Here is a 17,959-nt window from a genome sequence, read left to right as displayed (position 1 = left end):
AAAGTATTGGATGTATGGATTTGATTACCATCCACTGTTGCTGGTACCTACCAGCAGGGTAATCCAGAAAGTCTGGTATTCACAGCCCATATTATTGGCTTTGTAAAATATTGTTTGGTTGGTTATCTGAATTCAAATGTGCTCTGCCTGGGGAAACACGAGGTTCTATATACCTCGATATTCAATATTTTCTACCATACACCTAGCGAATATATGCTAACAAACCAAGCACAGTACACAACATAGAGATTTAAGTGTTACATGTGTTTATGTGGGCAGACAAGGTACTGTTTAAAAAATATTTCTCTTCTCTGTTTGGGGATAATAGTTTCCACTCAAATGGTCCATTTTATTTATTAAGAATCACCAGCTGTGAATTACGGTGACCCAGGGTGAAATAAAGAAGATAGAAAGACAAAGAACTATGGAATGCGAAAGTGGATTAAAAACGATCTAGGCGATGAACTGTAGTGAACAACAGAAACGAATGAAGAGTTGGGGGGACTCATCAAAGCTCACCCGTAAGATTGTTGAGCAACAAAAACAAATATTAGGCTTTAGAATGTTAAAATGCTGTATTGTCTGTGGCATGTTAAATTGTTTAATCAAAATCAAAACAATAAAATATACATTTTTTTAAGAGGCATCATCCACCTAAAGAGCAGCCCATAGTGCTCCAACCTCAAATTGCTTATTATTTGTATTGTTTTGAGAAGAAAAGTAGAAACATAATTATGCTGCAAAGCTACTACAAAATGAGTAACGGCCCAAACACAGCAATGTGTATCTGTTAGATGTGTTCCTATTGCTACTGCCTAATAGGCTGGTATAAAGTGGGTCTATGTGTAACTTGGGCTGGGACTCTGAGTGGCCATAATTGGTCCATGAGAGGCGGAGAAAAATTATGTTTCTCATCTGGGTGCATATGAGGGTCCTCTTAGTCGGTTGGAGCATACATTACAGTTTTGTGGCTGGAGGTAGAGGGTTCTAGAAAGTACATGGAGCAAAGGAAGCACATGTGGGAATGACTAGCTAAATTCACTATTAACAATTGTGAAATATTTTGGAACTCACATGCTGTAGCCACCTCAACTACCAATATGTCAATCTAGCACTGAAAGGGATTCTTGTTAATTTAAATTAATTTACTGAATTAACCAGTTTATACACATCCTGTCCACCCTATGTGGTAACTTAAAAACTACTGGGTTGGAGAGTCCAGGACCAGCCAGGCTTCTCCCATGTAATGTCATCTAAGAGGGCAGGGACACCAAGCGGGACAACCAGGCCTCAGGAGGGCACAGTCAGGCACTGCGGAGAAGAAGGCATGACCAGTCTGCGTTCGGAAACGTATCCTGTGGTGTCTTAGAAAAGCTGTCTTTTGAATGCTAATATTAGGGCACTGCGTTTGTTGTTATGGTGGGCTACTGAAGCTAACAATGGCTAGGCTTTGGCCCCCAAAGGCATTCACCTTAATTAAGTGCTCTGAATTGAACAGTGATTTCTGTCTAATTTGATACTTGTTGAGCCAATCTTTTGTGAAATGAAATACATTTTTCTACATTTCTGTACCCCTCAGCAAATTCACCGCCAGTTTCTTCTATGACTTCATGATGGGAGTAGAATTTAATCCTCGAATTGGGGAATGGTTTGATTTTAAGTTGTTCTTCAATGGCCGGCCGGGTATCGTTGCCTGGACTCTCATAAACCTGTCGTATGCAGCCAAGCAGCAGGAACTGTATGGGCATGTCACCAATTCCATGATCCTCGTCAATGTGTTGCAGGTATGACCAGTAGTAGACAGTTTCTGTTGAGGCTTATTATATTTCTTTTTAAACTTGATAAACTTCTATTGGTTGTTTGAAGAATGTTATTTTATGTCTTGCAGTTCTAAAATATATTTTAATATACATTGCTTCACTATTTTGGGTTTGTTTGTACGTGTGTTGCAGTGGTTTAAAAAGATTCTGTATACATATTTTTCTTGTGTCACACATTAAATACCTTCACACATTGATAACTTACAGTGTGTTATTCCCTTATGTGTGTGGTTATGTTTTATTTATGTTTATTTAAAAGTACTTTTAGAGACAATTTGAGGCATGAAACTGCATGTTTTGAGTGCACTTATCACTCCTATTGTGGCCTTTCCTTTAAATTCTGAGACACTCTGGCCTTCCAGTTCTCAATGTGTGGATGACATCTACTTCGCTAGTACACTGCAGCCCTCTTGCCGTTGAGGAAAGCACCTAAATTTAGCCACCGTTTGACAATCAAAATGCTTTAATGATTGTCCGGCTTTAGCACATACTCTCAAATTCATCCTCGTCAGTGAAAATTGGCTCCATTTCTTCATATCGCAGAGTGGCCTAATCTGACCAAGCGTAAACTGAGTGAATATGGTAGTAATATCCAGTACCTTAATATTATAGAGTAAATAATGTGGCTTCATTCATATAATATGACATAAGCTGCTAGGGTATTTTGAAAACTTTTGGTTCTACTTGTCGCACGTGGAGTAAAATCTGTCATTGCCTGAAATGTGTTTCATAAAGGTATCTGATAAGGTGAAGGTTGCACTTTTTACATTTCTCACATTGGTAGACCTCTTTCTTAGTCAGTTCCAAGCCTCACTTTTCCTTTAGTGGAGGTTTGTTTATTGGTGTTCATTGTTGGTCCATTTGCACTGCAGGCTTGACTTGTTTTAACAATTTACACTTGAGCGAAATTTACTTAGATTTAATCTAAAGGGGAATCATTTACTTAGTAGTTAAAATAGGGCATGGTTCCGATCTTCGTGGGTCGAGTTGGACACTTCTTTATTAAGACGGTTCATTCCTTCACACACTTTTTCATAGTTGGACTGGCTATATTGTGCTTTAGAATGGAGTTTATTAAAAATGTGTGCTCCCATATGTATGTTCTTCTCTTTGATCAGAGCCAGCCATGAACCTCTTATTTTATGTCTGTAGAAAAATACTGCCAGTATCCAACTTCATCAACTTTCTTTTAAAAATATTTCTTGACTCAAACTGGCCTGCGAATCAACCTTTAAGATCGTGGTGTGTCAAAAGGAGCACCACAAATATGCTGAGAGTGGTTGTTTGCTGTGGATGGCATCAGCTTGGGCTATGCAGGCAAAGTGGCCCATGGCCTCATGTGATTATTATGGAAATAAAGTATTTGGAAGTCATATACAGCGTGTCAAATTATCCTGAACAACTACCTACATCACTGGCCAACTTTGGATATTCCTGATAAAGTTCTTTTTTTTGGTTCTGTGGATTTTTTGTATATAAAGATAACAACTCCCAAAATCAGTTTGTGAATTTAAAGACAAAAATGAGAAAGAGAGTGCCCCAGCGACACAACGTGTGTCGGACGTATTTCTTTTCTTTTGTTCATTATTCAACCAAAGTCTTTTGCAGATAATTAAGTTTACTGTTACATTAAATAATGCTGATATTTTCTTTGTTCCGTAGGATGCATGTAGCCATTCTTTGTTCTGTGATTGTTTCTTTTTTTGACATTTCAATATTTTGCATGTTGTGATCTTTCACTGTCTTCATCCTTGGTGGCTCCATGCCATAAATTCACTTCTCTATAGTTTGTGTTGGTCTCTAGGTTGTTCAGCTGACCTTATTTGCCTCATTTGCCTGACTTCATAATAGAGGAATGTTTGTCCTACCTCTAGTGCTGCTTTCCGGTGTGAATCTATCATGTTGACACTTGCTCGGGTTCCTCCCTCACCTGCCCCAGCACAGTTTCCTCATTCATTGCCTTTGTTAACAGTCTATGAATGTAATTAGGCAATCCCTTTGACATCTACGTTTATCTGTTCTGTTGCCCGGTGTTCCCTTTGTGTAGTGAATATCTCTCGTGATTAAAAATAACTCTGGTTTAATTATATTAATTAAATGCACATATACAGTCATGTAAGCACCTTTGAAACATACCATTCCACGGCTCGCCCTGGCTATAATTCATCTTGATTGCTTCACCAGCGCCTTATTTGTCCTTATTTGTAGGGCATTTATGTGTTGGACTTTTTCTGGAACGAGGCCTGGTACCTGAAAACCATTGACATCTGCCACGACCACTTTGGATGGTACCTCGGATGGGGAGACTGCGTCTGGTTGCCTTATCTCTACACACTGCAGGTAATTGTTGAGGTCTGGGGATGTTTTTTTTGATGACACAAACTGTAACTATTTCCATCGAAACAGTATGATTGGGCTGGGTCGAGCTACCGCTTTCGCAATGTGCACTCAGTCACCTGTGCCTATTCGTAGCCAAGAGTCTAGAGGTGATTAACCTGAAGTGGAACTTTCACCTGGATTTACCTTTTTTCATTTCTTAATTTGCTTTTCCTGATGTTTGATTGTGCTGAAGTTCTGCCAGGAGGATGACAGGTATATTTTGTGTAGTAGCATGCTAGTCTAGTTTTGTACCAGACCAGCATTGATGTGAGGTATATGGCTGAATGTTTGACATAACCTCTGGTTAAGATAATCCTAAAGTCCTGCCTGTGTGGGAGGTGAAAATATGCTCCCGTCCCTGGCAGATATAAAACTGATGTTTGGCAAGGGAGCATACGGTAAGTGTGAGTTTGCCTGAGAAGAATTTTTCTACGTGTCGGGTCAGCTATGAAGTGTCTTAATCGATGGGTGGAAGAGATGGTGACTTATCACCTCTATACATGGAAACATTACAGGTAATTGCAACTTGTCAGTTTTCCACTGACTCCAGTGAAGGGGACAGCCCCTTGGAGATAAATTGAGTACAACTCAGAAGCAAACAGAAATAATGTTCCTGGGAGAGGGTAAAGAGAACGGCAAAGATGGTCCAGCAGAAAACAGGGGTGGGCAGAAGATTCAAAGAGGAGAGCCAACCCTAGGAGGCTGCAGCAGATGAGGAAACAAGCAAGTTGGCAATAAATATTGAAGAGCAAACGAGCAAAAGTAGAGAGACAGTGGGCGAAGCGATGAGTGTACCATGTGAAAGGCTGAATTGTAACTAATAAGCCAGAGGAAAGAGATGGCCCTTTTGGGTAACAGAATGGTTGGGAAAAAAAAGATTACAAGGAGAAGCTAGATTAAGTAACAAAGCTAGTGACTGATTATTAGCTATGTTAAGGCACAAGTGCCTCAGTGGAAACGGAGGGGTGGGCAACAGGAACGGGGAGATACAATTGGCAAGAGGTAAAAGATGACAGAAGAAGCAAACTAAGTGGGAAACAAATGATCTGAAAAGAGTTTTTATTTTGCAGCATGCACATCTTTTATATCTCCCCTACTATGCATCCATTCCACCACCAAGCGCGTGGAGTGTATTTAAAAAGGTACAAAAAGTGTACTTGCCTTGTTGCGGGTGCTGCAATGCAAGCAGTGCCAAAACTAGCTTTAGGAAAGTGCAGTTTTTGTTATGTTTTGTTAAGGAAATGGTTAGAGCGCACGATTACCCAGTGGTTTTTAGGGCACGCTTTGTTGAGTGGCCTCAGAAAAGCTCTGAATTAGACAAAGGGCCATGTTTTGAGTTCCTTCCTAAAGCATAACAGATTAGGCATGGCTGTTGTGTAGTGGGGAAGTTCGTTCCATGCTTTGGCAGTGCAAGTCAAAAAAAAACTTCTGTCTTTCCCCTCCCCCTCCCCCTTCCACCTCTCCCCAAGTTGGTCTGTTAAAACCTAGGGATGACAAGTCTGTTTGTTCCAAATGAGCGCAGGTTTCTGGTTGGCTCATACCACCTGAAACTATGTCTTGGGAAGTATAGACCAGCATCGTGCAGGGTCTTATAGGCTATACACAGAGCCTTACATTTGATACGTTGCCTGATTAAAATTGCGAGGACAGATTGCAGATAGTTTCTGAGGCGAATTTAAATTTGGCAATCCCTGCGACCCATCTAGCCACTCCTTTTTGAAGGTTTTGCAATTTATTCGTATGTTGTTGCTGCTTATTAGTAGACAGGCCGTTGCAATAATCAGTCATCAATAGAATCAAAGCAGTAACCACTGTGTTTTTTGTATCAGCGGGAATCTATGGGAAAATATTTTTGATCATCCTCAAAATGTAAAAGGGGAATTTAACAATTATGTTCACCTGCTCACCAAAGGTAAGTTTACTGTCCATAACACTGCCTACGTTTTTGGCTTTGTTCACAGGAATGGGCAAAATTCCTCTGCTTGTAAGTTGGAGTCGAGATCTTGCCATTGATCCTCCACCTCTTCGGCTTCATGGAATGAATAGGCTCTGAGATTCTGGGTTCTCTTCCTTGTACAACAACTTGTGTTCTTCTGCTTCTTCTTGGGGCTCTGGCATTAGTGGTTCTCTTCAAATCCACCGTCTCTCTCTCTCTCTCTCCCCTCCTCGTTCTTTTCCATCAAAGAGTTTGCTGGAATACAGAATTCCCAAAAGACAGTGTCAAAATCGCTCTTCTTTTGGAGAATTGTTGCCATCTCAGCCTTGCTATCTTTTTTTACCGCTCATTCTTGAGCGCTCGCTCTTTGACGTGGAGTACGCATGGTGACCTCTTTTTCCAGTGTCTGTATTTCGGTTGCCAGTTTCTTCGGCCTCTCTTGTCTTCAATCGTCTTTTGGCACTGATGTCTTTTCGAAAGACCGGCCTCCTGTGATGTCCTTGTGTGAGACCTGGGCTCTTTCGACTTGCCTCTGGATGATGAGTGTTTCAGCACCAAGCCAGACTTTTGTTTTTTTTTAGTCCAAGGGTCTCAGCTCGCTTGGCTCTTATTTTTTCTGCCTTACCGGTCCGCACTTCTTTTTGTTTTTTTTTGTGTTCTTGGTCGACATCGATGACCTTTCTTTTGGGGTCTGAGCCCTCTCCTTCAGCAATATTTTCCTCTTCCTCGCTCGACAGAGTAAGTTCTCTTAGCAACGAGCGATACTTCTGCTCTTGTATGACACAGTGTACCTGTCTCTGTTTCTCCCTGGCTCTTAATGCTTTTGACTTGAACTCAGAGCACGCTACACAGCCCTTCATATTGTGCAGAAAATCCACATTTCATATTGTGGTCCCTCAGTAAACAGAGGTTACGCATCTGGTGACTGTCTATCTGTGCAAACTTGTGCTGGCACTATGGGCTGAAGCTAAAAGGTGCGTTCTCCATATTCCCCAGTGCAGGGTGTCCTTTGGCTACACATTCTCCCACCTCCTCCCAGTGGGTCACCCACGTGCCTCACCTACTTCTTCAGTGTTTCTCGGTGGATACTGCAGTGGTTATTGGTTATCCTTCTCTTCTTTGTACTCTGGTGATGATTGTAGGTTGATGCTTCAAATTCTTCTACGATCTGTTGCATTTTCCTGATTCAGCGTTCTGAGAGTCTTCCGCAGTAGCCTCCATTCAGCAGTTTGCATTCCATTCCAAAGGTGGAAAAAATTAAATCTGAAGATGGCAACCAAATACTAGAGCATTGGGGACGGTCCGGGCATCTGACATCAGGAGAGGAATGGGCAAGGCACCAAATGGTGGCAACAGACGATACCCAACCGCCCAAAAAAAGAGAGCGAGAGAAAAGACCGCAAGAGGAGAGTACCGTACCCAACTTCTAGATGGCGTAATAATGCACAGCATGTGAATCCAGAAAAGATTCATGCTGCAAAACTAAAGAACAAAAGGGGTCCACTGATAATTTTGACTGTGCAGCACCTGTACTTAAAGTCCAGAGGCTGGATAAAATATCCACTGACCATGTATTGCAGCAAGTGGTTTGTGGGTGTACATTACATTTGCCGATTTTAATAGACATTTTCCTTGTGTTAATAACAGAAGACAGTTTAACTTTTAATGAATATGAAGGTATCATTACCCTCTCATTAAAGCCAAAGAAAAATTACCCCAGGTACATTTCACCCAGGAAAAATGAGAATAAGTGTAAACTGATTAAAAATGTATATGAATTAGCAATGAAGGGAGTTCAACAAGTTTATGTGAGGTATGAATATTTACTACTTATATTTATTCTTCCCCACTGAAAACCTTCCGAAGAAGCAATAACACAACAGTGCTCCTCAATGAGGGAAATGCAGCCCTGGTTTCAAAACAGCAGTGGGGGGCTGCAACACCAATTGAATATCATGGAATTGTTCTGTTTTTAAAGGGAATTAGGCCTATATAAATTACAGTCCAAATATACACAAATGCTGTTCGCCAAATAAAGCTAAAGCTCAGAAATACACCTATTAAAAAAGGCAGAGAATAATTGGAGTCTCACACTCTTAAATAAAAGGGAAAAAAGAGGAATAGGAGAGACATAAACAAGAAATATTTTGGAAAAGTACAAGATAATAGCGGAAAATTCTGAAAATGGAATACAAAGCAGCTCCAGTGCTACCTGCTCTAAGATGCATTACTTTACTCAACACAAAGGCTGTCTAGGGAGATCAGCCTGAAAATGGCACCTACAGGAGAACCAGCCCACACCAGTTTGAAGCTGGGGGCAGAAAATCCACATTTCCAACCCTGTTCTACTTCCAAATCCTTCTTTTCCAAGGACGGAAGTGCTTCCTCCAGTACTTAAAGAACTGCTGAGTGACCAGAGCTGGTATCTGACAGTCAGTCTACCAGAAGTGAAGGGGCATCGCCTGCAGGAGAAGCCAGGCCTGCACACACGTAAGCACCAGGTTCAGCACCCAAGGGAGCATGCTGGCCACTCGTATGGATGCACTGGCTGCTCTGCAGCCACTAAGGCAGTCCTTTTGGGCCTCTGCCTCTGAAGAGAAAGCACGGAGCCAGATTCCTTCAGTAGGAGCATGAGAGACTAATCCAATTACCCTCTACACCAACAGCATCAAGAGCCTTGAGAAACATGAACTGAGTGCACATTTGATTTGTGGGTACAATTGCCACTGCATTGAGTCTGAGTCATGCTACTGCTCTAACTGCTGGGCAGACAAGCTATCAAGGGGTCATCTGGGTGGGATAAGCCGGAGGGAAATGAGGGAGTGTGGTGCCACAAGGCAGTATCGTAACCACAATCACTTCGCTGTATACTGGATTGAATTTTGTAGCATTTAGTTTTTGTGTGTGATTAAAAAGTATTTTCCATTTCTCAGAAGACAAGAATAGGGCTGCCCATTGAAGCTATTATATCTGTTGGTTGATGAGTTCTAAACTCGTGCCCACCACGCTGCCTCCCAGAGGAGGCTGTGACTGCTTACACTTGCTACCCTGCCAGTCAAATGTTGAAACAGTTGTACTTTGCCTACTTTGCAGAGCAGTAGCATGATGGACACCAGAGGCAAAATACCTAAACCATCCCAATTGGGGCTCAGTAAGCCTACCTACACAGAATCAGGGTCTGGCAGAAGAATTGTGGGAAGAAGTGAGTACCAACATGGATGATAGGTTATTGACATGACTTGGAATTCGGACACCAATTAAAAAAAATAAAGCAGATTTTTATATTAATTTAGACACTAAAACAATTGCATGAGTTTAACTAGAGTTATGGATTTTTGAAGCAAAAATAAATCCGTGCATTTCACTATAGCAAAGCTTTATCATTGCAGTTAATGGGGAAAGGCACTACTGACAGTAGGTTACTTACGAGTTACGTGGAACCCACGGGGGTTAAGGTGATGCAAGTCCCAGGACCAAGCCACAAAAATCTGTTACATTTTACCAAGCTTGAGATGTGCAGGTACAGAGTAGTCCTGGCTGTCCTTGGTGCTGAGCGGGAACCATGCGAGAACTAGATTTACCGCTTAGACGATACAGGTGAGGAAACAGATGCAAAAGGTTAAAAACAGGGCCACCGCTGTGGTCAGTTGAAGGTGCTGCGGAGTTCCCTCGTGTTGCAGCATCAAGTAAAGATGGTGGAAATTGGACTGGTCACCAACAACCCCTGCTGGCAGTAAAGCCAGCAAATTGATTCTTCAAAGTCCGTAGGAAACTGGTAGTGCCTGAAACTTTCTGGAGGTCAGGACTATGTTTCCCAAAATGGACTGGACCATCTACTTTTGGGCAATCACTTAGCGATTCTTTGGTTAAAGGAGTGTGTTTTATCTATGGGATGTCGGGAGATGACTTTGGCACTCAAAGGGGTCGCTCTGTTTGGGGAAGCTGGCCTTCGGTGAGGGACGGGTTGTGCAGTTGAAGGGTGGTTTGCACAAGTTATTGCACCATTGCTTTGTGCAGGTCCTGAAGTAGCAAACTCTGGTCTTTTTTTATCATTTGTTGCAAGTCATCTCAGATCGGAGGTTTTGGTGCTAGGGGTACCCCTTAAATCCTAGATTGCGTAAGGGGGGGGTGCAAATATTGAATGGGCTACTAGCCCCAGCAGCTAATCCACACCAGAGGTGATCACATCCACGAGTGTGTGTCATCTTTTATACCCAGAACCCTCTGTTCTCACACTTGTAAAAATGGCAGATGCCTTCCTCACCTGTACGGCTATCCTTCTGGGGGTGTACGCCTCCTGACTAGCTAATTTTAACCTCCTGCCCAGGTGCAAATGTGACCAGGGGCAGGGAAAGTTCTGCTTTCTCCTTTGGGAGTCAGCCTGCATGCATATCAGAGGTGGTGTACACTTTGAAGCTCACCACCTTGATCTGCCACTTCACTCATAGTAAATATGGAAAGAGGCAACTTTAGGTACATAAAAGCTTGCACTTATAAATGCCCACCTTTAATATAATGCATCTTGCCTCAGGGGCTCAGGAGGCTTACTGTAGGAATGACTGACATACATTAAAAATAGTACTTTGAACTTGCCACTCATGGTGAGGGCAAAGTTGAGTTGGGGCAGTATGCACAGTTACTGCAGTCTGCAATGGCAGGGCTACTGTTCTCTTTTTGCTTGGGCCGCTCAGGGTGGAACAAACAGTACTACAGGCCCTGGTGACCCCTTCAACACCCATGCCCTGGGTACCCTTGGTACCATTTACTAGGGACTTATAGGGAGGGTGAAAGTCCTTGCCAATTGGGGGTACCAATTTACTTACATTGTGTTTGGTGTGAGAGCACTGGCACTGGGGATTGGGCAGCAGATGCAGTGCACTTCCAGAGTCATAACCATCAGCACTGGGGCAAAAGGTGTGGGGGTGACCATGCCGTTTCCCGTTGCTTCATTCAGCCTGATGCTTCCTTTAGTCCGAGCATCGCCCTAGTAACCTCTCTACCCCGGCAATTTGTGCAATCATCGGCTTCCGGAGTCTTTCGGCACACGCTACGAGAAACCCTTCCACAGTCATGTTCTTCCAAGACGCCAGACGCCCTTCTCTCCCTTGAGCCGTCTTGGTTTCCACAGCTCCCATCAGTGGCCGTTTGTATTGACAAACTGGTCCTGAAGATGATCCTGACCAAAGAGGATCGAAACGTCGTCAACCGTTCAGCGCCATAGATGGCGCATCCCCCAGTGTGGCTCTGTTAAAATAATCCATCAAATTTACCATAATTTTCACATTACAACTCATTTTGAGCCACATTGTTCACTTGATTCGCTGTATATATTTAACACCTTGAAACCATGCGCCGTTCCTGCTGATCACTTGCGTCGCCACCTTTTGTGTCACTCATACATGCCGAGCACCTAGTCCAATTTGGGTTGTTTTGTTATTTATTTACGTACAGTGCTGTTACAACTGTGTAACATAATTTTCTTTGTCCTTTAATGATAAGATGCCATGAGCACGTTTCAAAACTAATTGAGTCTCCTTGTTTCTGTCCACGTAATGCTTTACGCATACATGTTTAATCGCCTTCTACAATAACACCAGTTGAGATATTGTTTGCTTATCCTTATGTACCTACCCTAATCTCAACGTGGTTTATGGGTCATACTCCTGTAGTCTATTACAACAGCCATAGGGCACAACACAGCAGTGAGAGTATCTGGCACCATAAAGACAGCCCTTTCACAGCTGAAAAAGAAGTAGGGGACAACCAGGCAGAGGAATAGGCTCCACAAACAAATGGCTTTAAAAGCAGAGCCCCCTCCCATCTCAAACACAACGCCTGTGGGGGAAGAATAGTAACCTTTCTCCAAGAGTTGAGGGATGTCACACCAGACAAATAGATCCACAATATCATCCAACATGAATATTGCATAGAACTACCAAGACACCCTCCCCCCCCCGAATGATACCAAACAAAAGACCATATATGGAAAAGGAAGGATTGTATATATGGCGGGAGGTGACCGTTGTTAAAGAAACAGCCAATAGAAAAAATACCTCCACAGGAGATCAATCAAGGAAGCTACTCAACATTTACCGAACAAGTCACTACAACCAATACTAGATCTCCGCTTCTTAAACATATTGATTAACACAAAAATTCAAGAAAACAACATTGCAAAAAGTCATCTTGCCTCTCCAGGAGGCAGATTACACGGCAGCTATAGCCTACTTGCACATCTCAATGTACTGCATATACAAGCAGTTCCTATGCTTCGTAAAACACAAAACACTCTACCATTTCAGAGTGCTACCCATGGACTATATTCAGCACACAGAGTGTTCACATAACGCTTAGCAGCCATAGCATCGCACATGAGCTGAATGGAAATACACATGTACCCCTACCTAGACGACTGACTGGAAAAAGCAAGTACCTTTTCCAAGTGTACAAACAGCATCAAAACGTGATGGAAACACTCCACAAACTAGGTTTCTCTATAAACACAGAAAAATCAACACCTACACCAGATAGGGAAAATCTGTTTCTAAGAACAAGAACCAATACAAAGCAAGCAAGACCATTCTCCTTTGTCAAGAGAGTCCAATGCTATAACGTTCAAGATCGCCGTTACCACGAGGGTCAGTCTCTGAGACTGAGGACAGTGTGAAAGATGCTAGGCATGATGGCTTCCAGCATCCCACTAATTCCATATGCGAGGGCATACTTGAGACCAATGCAAGAATGAATTCAGAAGCAATGGTCACAGTCAACAGAATTTGGGAGGATCTAGTGGTTGTCAAGCAGAAAGTAGAAGAGGAAATGTATTGGTTGAACAAAGAGAACATAACAGTTGGGATACCTTACATATTATCAACTCCGATGACAGACGACTCTCACATGGCATGGGGAGCACACGTGGGGAGATTCAACATCATTGGCGTGTGGAAATCAGAGGAAGTGACACCGCAAATAAACATACCCAAACTAACTACAGTGTCCCCAGCACTAAAAGCATTCCAGACACAGTTGAGGGTAAGATCGATACAAATGCAGATGGACAACACAACAACGTTTTACCTCAACAAGCAGGTGGAGAACAAGGTCCTTCGCAATATAAAAACTGGAAACTTAGAAGTCCTTAACAGCGAGCAGTGCACCTACTAGGACAACGTGGAAGAGGACAAACTCAGCAGACAAGCACATCTCACACGAGTGCAAACTAAATTAGACAGTGGTCAAAAAGGTATTTCAGAGATGGGGGACACCAGAGTTTGACATATTCGCAATACCACAGAATGCAATATGCGGAAGATTCGCACTTTGGTAAGTGCTCTTACAATAGACTGGTCAGAGCAATTTGCAAATGCTATTTCCCCAATCTCACTACTATTATAAGAGTAAACAGTCGCGGATGGCGCTAATTCTGATTGCCCCACAATGGGCAAAACAAACATGGTTTTCAGAGCTGATTAGATGGCACAGAACAACATGCAGAGACTGTCAGAGACTGTCATTGTTACACGACCTGCAATCCATGTAGCGGGAGGGGGTTCTCCTCCCAGAACTTAGCACCTTGACCTTAGCATTATGCCTCCTGAGGACATAGATTGTGGATTCTTCTGGCTTCTGGAGAGAGCAATGGAAGTCCTAAGGGTAGCAAGAAGACTGGCTCTGAGGAAATGTTACACGGCCAAACCGGAGCGGTAAAAAGGTGATGCCGAAATCTGGCCAGTTCCAAACAAGGACACAAGACACCACAGTCATACTTTACCCATCTACTAGATTATAAACTGACCTACACCTTTCTACAGGTGCATTTTGCAGCAATATCGGCCTGTAAAAGGGCCCCATAAGCAGAGAGTCCTTCTCTACATGGTGGTCAAATGATTCCTAGAATGGGCCAAGAGAGTAGCCTCACCAAGGTGCTCACCACCACCTATGTGGAACCTGAACGTGGTGTTAGCGCAACTGATAAAAGGCCCATTTGAACTACTCTACAGGATAACATTAACATTTTTCACACTAAAACAGCTTTTCTAATTGTCATGACATCACTACACAGGGTTAGTGAGCTACAAACACTTAGTACCCAGGAAGCAAGGACTAGGTATTCATGAGAACCAACCTGCTCTTCTGACCGAAGGTCATGTCACAGTTCCACATAAACTAAGCTATCCAAATACAAGGTTTCTTTTAGGAACCAAAGACTCAGGCCGAAAAAAACACCTGCATAGGCTGGATGTATTTAAAGCATTAATGTACTATCTAGAGAGAACAAAACCAATAAAAAACAGGAAAACAGTTCTCACTATCATTTCCAGACAAGCCAAGGAAGAGCCAGTTACTAGGGGCACTATCTCAAGATGGATAGCCCAGACAATACAAATGTGCACAGAAAGGCTGGTATACAACTGGAAACGAAGTCCAGAGCACACTCATCAAGAAAGAAAGGAGCTACCATATCCTTCCTGCCAAACAACCTGTAAGGCAACATTTGTATGGCAGCCACCTGGTAACCAGTGCTCACGTTCACAAAGCAATACTGCTTGGACATCTAGGTGACGAAAGAACCACAAGTGGGACAAAGAGTACTAAAGCATTTGTTTGCGAGTCCAACGTCATTTCAAACCCAACCACCACAATAAACCAAAATACTGCTATGAAGTCAACAGACCGCGTGTGAATCTAGTAAAGATTCACACTGCAAAACAAAAAGACAAAAACACAAGAGGAAGCCCAGGTGAGGTAGAGTGAGTAACCAAATTGCCAGCATGTCAATCCAGACAATATTTCAAGCTGTTAAACTACTACCACCGGTAAGTAACCATTTCGTTTTCACTTTTTCCGAAGAATGTTTTTAATGCCCCATAGTGAGGTGTCAATGTGTGTCTAAAAGGATCAGAACCATGCTAGATTTTCATGATAGCTGTGTATGAAACGTTTATATATTATGAATGTAAATGAAACTCAGGTAAAATGTTATCTCTAAATCTGCCATGGATATGGTCTTTCAGGTCCTAAGTGGACACTCAAGGATTTTCTTATTTTCCATCTGACCCTTGTATCCCATCCACTAGAAGCCTCAGTTCTGTAGTTTGAGTAAGAATACTTGAATACAGTGGTTAGTTGCTATATTCATTTGAAGCCGTATATTTCCGCCTCGGGCATAAACGTCTGCCAGTCTTGATGAACTATGTTACTGGTGAACTGACTGGGTTCCAAAGTAGAATCACCAAACCAGGTAAAAGCAGAGTCTGGGAAACAGTCATATTTTCCAAATGTACATCTTTTACAGTGGGGCACCGGGTGAGTCTAAACATTTCAGCTAACATTACATTGCACATAGCACACTTGTTCAAATCAGTAGTATCACACCTTCAGTTTCACAAGGAAAGCAAGACCTACTGATTAACCCATGGTAGGCAACCCTTTTGCTGGTCATTAGCCCTTTAACCAATATTGATCCCTGTGCTAGATGCCTTTGGTTTGTTGAATATTCATGAGTTCTAAAGGAGTCTTGGAATGTCAGTTTTTCAATGACAATTATGTCCAGTCTATGGACGAACATTTTCAGACAGTCCTGGTGCAGAAGATGCATTTTCTTATTGCAAATACCATTGGCTCTCACCCTTGATGTCTCATGCAATTAATGCAGGTATCTTAGGACACATGTCTTGAGTCTTCCACCCTGCTTTTAATCTTCCACCCCCTCTAGTTGACATGTGATAGGTAAGCAACCTGTAACATTATGTTTGGTACAGAGAGGCTTCCTATGGCATGACTTGCAGTCATCGTTAAGATTTCCTCATGATGTCTTGAGTTTGGATGTGTCACTGGGAGAGTGGTTGCTGTAGTGCATTTTGATTAGTTACTAGCAGTAGGGTTGGAACTTACGATCTCATAGTTGATGTGTTAAGTGTGATATTGTCGTACAATCCATTATTTGCTCGATTTGATGCACCTCACATCCCTTGACTCTTGGATGTGGTCGCACGTGACTCTGTTGATATTAATCCTGCATTATGTATTTCATCTTTATGGATTCTTAGTCTAGATTGTAATTATTGTTATCAAAGTTTCTGGTCGTATGCCCTTGGCTTGACGTTACTTATGGGGACTAGCTATCATTTCACCAATTTCTGTATTTTCTGCTGTGATTCTAACAGGGCAAACAACTTGATTGTGGGTTCGTATGTTAAGGTAGATTCATAGGCAATTCAGGGCTCCGCTTATGAAAACAGGATGCATTTGACTAAAGCATGATCCTTATTGCAAATATAGCAGAGAGCCTGTCGTCCCAGACGCTACTTGGTTCTTTGCGTATTTTGTGAAGCCTACAGCGTCAGTGGAGGGGTTTAATGCAGTACTGCAGGCTAAACTTATATTGTCTAGACAATAACAGCTGAAGGTATATTGTTTATTGAAGATGTTTACTAATCTTAGTAGATGCAATTCAGAGGTCCTGAACAGATGTTTGTACGCACCCAGTATACACTGCCATTTCTCACGCTATTATTTCTGTTTTCCTTCAGGGCTTATATCTGGTTTACAATCCGGTCCAGCTCTCCACTGCCGGCGCAGTTGCAATCCTACTTCTAGGCCTGGTGGGTTATTATATCTTCAGGATGACCAATCACCAAAAAGACCTGTTTCGCCGTACTGATGGAAACTGCAAAATTTGGGGTAAAAAACCTGAGTACATTGAGTGCTCCTATACATCTGTGGACGGAGCGAGGCACTACAGTAAACTGATGATCTCTGGATTCTGGGGGGTGGCACGACATTTCAACTACACTGGAGACTTGATGGGCTCTCTGGCCTACTGCCTGACCTGTGGCTTTGATCATATCCTGCCCTATTTCTATATTATCTATATGACCATTCTGCTTGTCCATCGCTGCATCAGGGACGAACATCGCTGTACCAGCAAGTACGGCAAGGACTGGAAGCGGTACACTGACGCCGTGCCTTATCGACTACTGCCAGGAATATTTTGATTTCCAATTAGGTTTCATATTTTATTTTAAATATAATGTACGGACAAATGTCATTCGCAGTGAAATGCTTGTTTTTGTATTAAACATTGTTTTAAAAACACCCTCGTAGTCCAACAGTCTATTTTCGTAGATTACCAAATGAAAACTGTAGACCCATCTTAAGCTGAGTTGGACTCATTTGAGTGGCCTATAAAACACATGTTTTCTGTATATGTTGTTTTTTCTTGTCCACAGTTAAGAACAGCGGTGTGCCCCTCTGTTAAATCTACATCTATGTTATCTTAGTTATTTGTTTATTACACCAACACAGTTTGATATTTCAGCAGCATTAAGCCCCTGCTTCTCTTTCTGCTTGGAAGATTCACAGTCTTGTTTAAAAGTTAGTGAATGTGTCGCCACTAAGCATGCCCTTTTGCAGTGGGAATCTTTTCTGGATTTATATGCTGCACATTATTCCGCCATCTAGTAGTTTGATCCAGAATGTTCTTCCTTTTCTCTCTCTCTCTCTCGCTCTCTTTTTATTAGGGTGTGGCTGTCGTCAATGTCAACCACCATTTGGTGCCATATCTATCCTCCAATGTGGCATCAGATGTACGCCCTGGTAGTCCCTGCGTGTTGTTGTCGCCTTCGTATACTTTTTCCCTCTGTTGGGTCTTGTAGCACCATCAAGAGCGCCATTAAGCATGCAAGACAATTCAGGTTTTTCTGCAGGACGTCAATGGGAAATGAGAAAGACTCGCAGACACCTGCTGAATGGTTGAAGGAATTTCAAAAAGCAGTGAAGAAAAAAAAAAGATGTAGGGATTTTCGTCCACGATTCCTCTCAC

At 42.4% G+C, this 17,959-nt stretch overlaps 1 protein-coding gene across 1 annotated transcript in view; it reads left to right on the top strand.

Annotated features, from left to right (window-relative positions):
• Positions 1–17,232, top strand: part of DHCR7 (7-dehydrocholesterol reductase) — a 92,606-nt gene extending 75,374 nt beyond the window's left edge. Inside the window, exons 6-8 of the mRNA XM_086959525.1 lie at positions 1,580–1,784; positions 4,029–4,160; positions 16,668–17,232. Coding sequence (XP_086815651.1) covers positions 1,580–1,784; positions 4,029–4,160; positions 16,668–17,132 — 802 coding nt within the window. The 3' untranslated portion in view covers positions 17,133–17,232. The remainder of the gene's footprint in view (positions 1–1,579; positions 1,785–4,028; positions 4,161–16,667) is intronic.
• Positions 17,233–17,959: the final 727 nt, after the last annotated feature.

The sequence above is a fragment of the Lissotriton vulgaris genome, chromosome 2_2, assembly GCF_964263255.1.
Source record: "Lissotriton vulgaris chromosome 2_2, aLisVul1.2, whole genome shotgun sequence".
In the NCBI taxonomy this organism is placed as follows: Eukaryota; Metazoa; Chordata; class Amphibia; order Caudata; family Salamandridae; genus Lissotriton; species Lissotriton vulgaris.
The sequence above is the reverse complement of the archived record's forward strand: the minus strand, read 5'-3'. Positions and strand labels throughout refer to the sequence as shown.